Source organism: Emys orbicularis, chromosome 22 (assembly GCF_028017835.1).
Source record: "Emys orbicularis isolate rEmyOrb1 chromosome 22, rEmyOrb1.hap1, whole genome shotgun sequence".
NCBI lineage: Eukaryota > Metazoa > Chordata > Testudines > Emydidae > Emys > Emys orbicularis.
The window spans coordinates 17,166,018-17,174,283 of NC_088704.1; the positions used below are offsets into that span (position 1 = coordinate 17,166,018).

At 50.0% G+C, this 8,266-nt stretch overlaps 1 protein-coding gene across 1 annotated transcript; it reads left to right on the top strand.

Annotated features, from left to right (window-relative positions):
• The first annotated feature begins 444 nt into the window (after positions 1-444).
• LOC135893354 (olfactory receptor class A-like protein 4) lies at positions 445-1,530 on the top strand. The gene has a single exon (XM_065421148.1). The coding sequence runs from the start codon at positions 445-447 to the stop codon at positions 1,528-1,530; it is 1,086 nt and encodes a 361-aa protein (XP_065277220.1).
• Positions 1,531-8,266: the final 6,736 nt, after the last annotated feature.

Sequence of the window (8,266 nt, forward strand, 5' to 3'; positions counted from 1 at the left end):
ATGGTAAGTACTGAAGGAGAGGGGCCTTTGCTTTTCTGTGCAGGTTCCAGGACCCCAACACACAGGTGAGTGGATCTGAGACAGTGAATAATGAGCTGTCACTTAGGCCCTTTATCCAAGTGGAATCTACATTCCTGGGATTTGAGAATTGGTGGTAGGGTACCAGAGGCTTTCACATCTAGCAAAAAGAACAGTAGTAGTTGTGGCACCACTGTTCTGGATCTGCTCTAGGACAGTAGTGACCAAAAGCTGCTGCCTTGCTCTGGTTATTCAGTGGCCCAGGTGTAACGAGTTTGGCCGTGTGTGTCCCGGGCTAGTTCCCAGAAATAACATCCACATCAAAAAACCAACCCAACTGGTCCCTTGCTGGAAGTCTCCGTTAACGTGGGTTGAAGGTGAAGCCCCTGACTTGATCCCAGAGAAGCAGAACAGGTTGGAGGCAGGATGACGGGATCATCTCTGGATGCCTGCACAGCCAAGGTGCCCCGTCTCTGGGAGGAGGTGGGTTTCCCAGGCTGGCACGGGCACTTGGATATAACAGGCCTGCCTTGTGTTGCTTTCACAGGGCTTTCGGGGCACGCCAGAGCAATGACACCGGATGCGCGGTCTCAGGGCAACGTGGTGCAGGTGACTCTGTATGGTGCTCTGGTCCTTCTCTGCCTGCTGGGCAATAGCCTGGTTCTCCTAATGGTCCTTGCCATGACTGTGAAGCATGGCACCATGGCTGCTTCTGACCTTCTCCTGGCCAACCTCTCCACTGTCAACCTCCTTCTCACAGCGCTGCGGAACACGCTGATCTTCACAGCTGACCTGGGGCTACAGCTCTCCTTGTCTGCCACTTGGTGTAGGGTCTTCATGTTCACCTGGGTGCTCTTGAGAGCTATGAGCACCTGGGCCACTTCCTGCCTGAGCATCTTCCATTGCCGTACCATAAGGAAGCAGCATCCCCTAGGGGCTAGGGAAGCCAGAGGGGCCAGGGACGCAGCTATTGCTGTATCTGCCCTCTGGATGGCGAATGTGTTGTATTCTCTTCCTGCCTTGGTGTATTCCAGCCACGTGGCTGGGAATACCACTCTCTCCCCGATGCTAGTGAGCAGTACCACCAGGCCTTTGCTGGGCTGTACATGGGCTTTCCCTTCCCAGCAGAGCGGGCTGGCCTATGCCACGGCTTCCTTAGTCATCCAGGAAACTGTGCCCGTAGTCCTGATGCTGGGCGCCAATGTGTACACCTTGCACAAACTGAAGGGGCACGTGAGAGCCATGGGGGCCGAGAATGGGGTGGCCAGGTTTGCCTCTGAGCGGAGAGCTGCCAAGGTCATCCTGGCCCTGGTCGTTCTGTTTGTGGGCTGCTGGGGGACCAACACGCTGGCAGTCGGCTACCACAGCTTCACCAGCTGGCCCACCGCACCCTTCCTGCTTCAGGCTGCAAATTTCTGCGCCTCGCTCTTCTTGGGGATGAGCCCCCTGGTAATCCTGGCAGGGCACAGCCAGCTGCGAAGGACGCTCCGGAGAATGATGTGTGCGTGCTAAGAGGGTTCCGGGCATAGATGCAACAGGGACACAGGGAGCTGCAAACTCCTGCCAGAAGAAACTCTATCCACAGGATTCGTAACCATCAAAGCTCCCTGTTCTTTACTCATGCAAGGCTCTTATAGAGGACAACAGCCTACTGTCCCGAGTGAGGATCTCAGGATTTGGCCAAGTCTTTGTAAGACACATGGATCAGGAATGATTTATTATTAGAGCACTATTAGCTGCTAAGCTGGGTGGTCTTGTGGTGACGGCCCTGGACTGGAACTCAGGAAATCTGATTTCAATTCCTCGCTCTGCTACAGACTCCTTGTATGACCGTAGGTAAGTCACTTCCTCTCTCTGTAAATGGGGATCATAATACTTATTTGTCTTGTCTATTTAGACTGTACGCTCTCTGGAGCAGCAACTGTCTCTTATTTACTTATCATCTAGCACCATGGGGCCCTGATCTCAGTGGGTGTCTAGAGGGTGCTGCCGTAGAAAACCCTAGACACTGTTGTTGGTATGTTTATTTCAGTGGAATTCACTGTTTGTTTTACACAAATTCTGACTCCTTTCCAAGCTGTGTGTTATTGACCAGTTTTAAAAAATAAAACCGTGTAGCCGTCCAAAGCATTTGAGTCCAAATTGTCATTCTGGTTACGTCGTCTAGTTCAAAGACCCTTCCTCTCGTTTAATGCAGGGAAGGCATTTTGCTGCAAAACTGCATTATTCAGCTCCTGCTGTCTCTGTGTATCCTTTAACTTCCCAGCTACAAATCTGGGCACACAGTTCAACTAAAAAGTTGGCCAGGTTGCAGGGGAGGGGAGGAGAGCTAAAATTGGTTATTTCCAGGCTTTGTTTAAAAACTAGAACCGTGAGAAAGGGCTGGGAGGCAGTTTGACCAGGACCCTGACCTGCGTGCAGAGGCTGGGTTAGTAAAGACTATTTAGCAACAGAGCCTCTTGCTTAACCACCACCTTTGATTTACTTTAAATGAACAAGTGCATAACTGATCACACTCAGCCTGATTCTCCCCTGCCTGGTGCAACACGGGTGTCAAATGTGAGTGAAGCAGCTGGGCACCATTTCACACCCACTGATATAAATGGCTGCAGAAGGTGCAGGGCGGAGATTCAGCCTCATCCTGTGTCTCCGTCTCCTATGGCTGGGAGCCTACTAACAGTGATGGCAGCTGTAAAATTCCCTCTGACTTCAATGGCATCAGCCCTCACCTCCCCAACCCCCCATCACGCTGCCTTAAACCCACCACAAGCGGCTGGCTCGTGTAACTCACTGGATTTCAATGGGACCTGGACACCATTTGAAAATTGCAGCCCGAGCCAAAGCTTGGTGCAATCAATGGGAGTCTTTCCCTGGCTCTCACTGGGTTTTGGATCAGGTCCCAGGCCCATAGGCCCTCCCTCCCACAATGCACTGAGGGGGGGAAGAAAACAGATTTTGTCAAGTGATTTTTTTTAAAGTTGGAGGAATGCTGACTCAGCTTTTTCAGAGAGCTCATCAGCTCTGTAGGAAGCTTGTGGTCTGGAACACATAATGCTTAATGTCCCGTTTAGTAGTTTTCAGTTCTAATCATATGGAGAAAAGTGTATCTGCATTTTCCCCCATCCCCTGGTAAAGAGGCAAAGGAAAATGGATCAGTGAAGCTACCTGGACTGGACTCGAAAGAACCTCTTTGCCTAGGTTACCTCATCTAATCTAGCCCCCTCTGCCAGTGCGACGGAGGATGGAGAAATTTTGCCTTTTCATTCTAGTTCTATGCTTTGATTGGAGTGGATTGTGTTATCACAGCTGTTCTATAAAGGAATGTGTGTCCAGCCTCCGTCAGGCTGAATGACCTTTCGACTCACACCCACCTGTCTTAAACTAAGCGTGTCTTTCTATTAGCTCAACCATATCACTCTAAAGCCTGACAGGAGACAGAAAAAGCCTGCAGAACAGAGTTTTGGCACTGACCGTGCTGTATCCTGGACCTCTCCATCCATACTCATAGTTGCTCTTAATAAAATGGGTTGGATGCACTTCACAATAATAAAGAAAGAAATAATAATAATAATAATAATGATCTTTGCCTTTCTGTGGCACCTTTCAGCTCAGGATCTCAAAGCACGGTGCAAACACCAACAAGATAATCCTTCAAAACACTCCTGACTTACACCAGGAAGGAACTTGGCCCAGCATCCTGCAGCGGAAATCCCTCTGGCTGGAACTCAGTTGAAGTCAAGGAAGTTCCCGCAGGATGGACATTGGCTCAGCTTGTCTGAGGATTACAATGTCTCCGTCACAGTTTGCTGTGAGGTTGCTGGTAGTACACTGCCCCCAGCTGACTCAATGAGCCCGTGCTTCACAACCGAATACATCACGGGGTTGGCAAAGAAATGGCAGCTCCTTTGTATTGACACTTGAAAATATACACGTAAAAGGACAGATAGTTGTAATTAGCACCAGAACTATGGGTTTTACGCTAGATCCTCAGCTGGGGTAGATCAGCCTCGCTCTGTTGAGTTCAATTGAACTACGCAGATTTATAGCAACTGGGGATACAGCCTGTAGTTTTTTAGAGTAGCACCAGACTCACCGGGTTTGCTTTGCAGGGGCTCACACACACTTTTTTTATTGCTTTTGAGCCCTGTGGGCTCTCTCCCACCTCATCTGCCAACACCATACCCCCAATGAACCAGAAACCTCAGTGAAATCCACTCGCAGCTGCTAAGTTTCACCTGCTTTTGTGCCAAAAATCATGCAAAACTATCACCTTCCCCTGTCGCCAAAGGAAAAACCAGAAGTCAGAGATGCAATGTGGACTAATGAATACAGAACTGGACTAGTAGTTCTATGCCTGACTCTGCCACTGGCCTGCTGGGTGGCCTTGGACATGTCACTTGGGCTCTGTGCCTCTGTTTCCCCATCTGTAAAATGATACTGAAATCCTTTATAAGGTTCCTTGAGATTACTCATGAAAATTGCTATATTGCTAAGTATTATTAAGTCAGGCCCAGACTATCCAACCTGCAGGGGTCTTTTGACAAATCTGCTTTGAGTTTGTAATGAAAGGTGAAAGCTGGCAAGTTTCACTGAGCAGGCGGCAGCTGCATTTCAGCATAGCCAGCAGCTGAGTACATGGTGTAACGATCAGCACTCTGGATCGGTCCCATTGATCGGAGTTCAAATTCCTATGAGGCCGGCACATCTCTTTTTATCAGACAAGGTGGCTGAGTGGTTCTGGTGCTGGACTGCTCTGGAGTTTGAATCCCTTCCTTGCTGTCTCCCCACATCTCCTTTATAGCTGTAACATGGGGATAACAGCACTTCCCTACCTTACAGGGGTGCTGGGAAGATGTACACAGTAAAAATTTGGAGGTGCTCAAATACTACAGTAATAGGGGCCCAGATAAATACCTAAAAGAGAGAAATCCAGACCAGGGCCCATTCTGCATGGTTCTAAGGCTAGGTCTACACTGCAGTGGGGGTCCGACCTAAGATACGCAATTTCAGCTACGTGAATACCGTAGCTGAAGTTGCGTATTTTAGGTCGGCTTACCTAGCGGTGAGGACGCGGGAAAGTCGACCGCTGCCGCCGACTCCGCTGCCGCCTCCTGCCGAGGTGGATTTCCGGAGTCGACGGCAGAGCGATTAGGGATCGATTTTACCGCGTCTTCACTAGACGCGGTAAGTCGATCCCCGAAAAACCGATTGCTACCCGCCGGATCGGCGGGTAGTGAAGACAAAGCCTAAGGGACCTGCTATGGTACCAATGGTCTTCCTAGAAGAGTTCAGCCCATACCAAACCCCAGGATCTGGACTCTGTATCCAGACCATCCCCTCCCCGCAATAGGTAGAACCAAACCCCAGGCTTCAACGGTGAGTCTGAACTTCCCCAAATTCAGGTTCAGCCAATCATACGAAGAGGTTTGAACTGCAGAGCTGGATCCGATCCTTGGGTTTAGGTTCCAACCCAGGGTGTAGCTCAAGGGATAGACTATATGATGCAACATGGCATAGTATATAGGACACTGGCCTGGGAGCCAAGACTGCTGGACTCTAACCCTGGCTCTGCCACTGATGGGCTTTGTGCCCTTGGGCAAGTCATTTTGCTTCTCTTTCTCCTCCCACCTCTTGGCTGTTTAGTCTGTAAGCTCTCTGGGGCAGGGACTATCTCTTACTGTGTGTACATACGGCAGCCAGCACAATGGGATCCTGGTCTAATTGCTATTGTAATACAACTAATGCCCAGGAATTACTTCCACATTTATACATCTACCAGATGGCTTTGATTTGGCTTCCTCTACCCTGGCTTTCATATCTGTCCCTTTTGGTTTATTTCAGCTTTCTGTTCACTGTCCTGGTTTTCTATTTGCAGCCTGGTTGTTCTTGGCACAGGAACTCTTTGCTTTCGGCGCCATGGAGATTTTGTACAGTTCCCTCGGGGAATCTTTGTCAGGACAGCGCCACACAAAACTAATCCGTGATTAATAACCGAGAAAAGGGGAAAGAGTCACTGGCCCTGCATGCTGAAAGGTTAAATTGTTTTGGTAAACACAGATTCAATCAGCAGTTCCCAGTTGCAGCATCCTACGGATGCTCCATCAATGTAAGGCTCAAAAGCTTTTAGGCAGTGAGTACTGTCTGAGCTGATCACTGCTGGACGGTTTGGATGCTACCCTTTAAAAGAAACCCAATTTAGTGATTTCCGGCCATATGGCCCAGAGCCCTCTAATTGTCCACAGAACAGACAGCAGTAATGGGGACAGGATTTACACACACACACACACCCCTCTGTATGCATCAACCCAGACCCTGAGGGAGTACTTTTAAGAGCTTCCTCCTGCCCAGTCGAGTTTGAATTGGCACGATAAACCTCATGCTCAGGACCAAGCCTTCTCCGATACGCCACTCCCCACTCACGCCCTGCCCCTTTCTTCACCTTGTAAACTTGTGAGCAAGGAAACGGGGAGGAAAGTGGCTTGCACTTGCTCAGTGCAGAGGACTATGGTTAGCACTTACCCTTGTGTCCACCCAGAGACTCTGCTCACACCTTCTGCTCCAGCACAATAGCCTCGTTCATCCTTCTGAGTCCTGAGGGTCCAACAGAAGCTCCATGCTCGTTCGAGCCATGGTCTCTCTGCTAAGACGCTCAACAAGGGATCCTACTAAAACCGGGACCCACCTCCCCAGCCCGTCTCTTGTAGGCTACCAACTGGCACAGCCTCTTCATTTCCTGGGATGAAATGAGTCATGTAGACACACAGTATTATTGTGTATTCAACGCTCCTTGGATATTGGTTGGACTAGAACCACCATAGGAATGATGCTGAAAAGGGGATCAATGCTGCTGCTCTCAGGCAGGTGTCAAAACACTGCGAGAGGCCTTTGAATAGCAGCTGCATGGCGCTGTCACAGCACAGCAAAGGCACCTTGTACAGCAGAGCAGCGCGATGGGCGCGGCCGCTGGCTCAGCTCGCCAGCCCCATCGTTGTAGCTCAGCAGAGCACATTTCGTTCCAACACACGCGCCACGATTGGAAGTGCTTCTTCAGCGGGAACTTCCTTCCACGCCGTGTGTTTTCCCTCAACACTTTTATTGCATGGAGCTGGGATGCAGAAATCAATGCCAGCGAGGTACACAAGGGACGCTATGCCGATGAGCAGATAAATACCTTCAAATAGCTCTGGGAATAAAAAGGGAAGTTTAGAGGGGAAGCAAAAATGAACTGGGTTTGCCCATAGGCCCTGGCAGCTATACCCACCTTTTGCCAGGCACTTGACTTTCGGCATGGGTCTGGTGTATCTGGTATATTTCTGCTGTGAAGGCAGGTGTGTGCAGCACACCCAGTTTGGAAGAGCACTGATGTTTTTAATCCGACATAATTTTCCAGCGAATAATTTGGTGGTTTACTGGGAAATTGCATAAAAAACCACATGGGATCAACCTTCCTCCTGCCCAAGGATGAACTGGCACGGAGGCTGTTACGCCGATCGGAGGCCATGTCAGTGCTGTTATCACGTCAGAGCCAGGCACCTGGACAGAGACACAACACAACAGGATCAAGTGGGCCAAAAATGAAAGAGGACCTCGACTGCCAGGACAGGAATGGAAACAGCCCCGACAAAAGAGGAGAAAACGGTGAATTCTAGTAAGAGCTTAAAATAAAACCAAGAAGAATGGCTCTGCAATGCTGCAGTTTGCAGCCACACACATGAGGGGGTGGAAACTTGGCAGGGGAAAGGCTGGCTATTGGCAGTGATCCAGAAAAAACTCCCACCTGACCAACAAAATATCTCCTGATTGTCCTGCCTCTCAGGGAGGTACAGAGATGGGAATTACAGGGGGTGACAGGCAGGGGAAAGGAATTTGGAAGTCAGCAAGTAGGAAGGGGTGAGAGAGGGAGCAGGCTAGAGGAAAGATGGTGACGAACCGGGCCAGGCCAAGAGAAATCCCCCCCACGCACCTCTTTCTTCTTTTCAAAATCCAGTTCCTGCCTCTTTGCAAACCCTTCCCCCAAAGCTCCAGCGAGGGATCCCCACTCTCCCTACAAAGTTTATCTCAGGGATACTCGGCCTGGAGAGCCACTTTCCCTGCTTTGGGATGACCAGTGATGGTGTCTGCTCAGTGCCCATCACAGACATTATACTGCAATTCGCGATAGCAGCTGGGAACGGGTCCCTCTTCGATCGTCGTTCAATCAAAGTGCCCAACGCTGAATCAGCTTGGTGGGTGTCATTCCGGCTCCTAG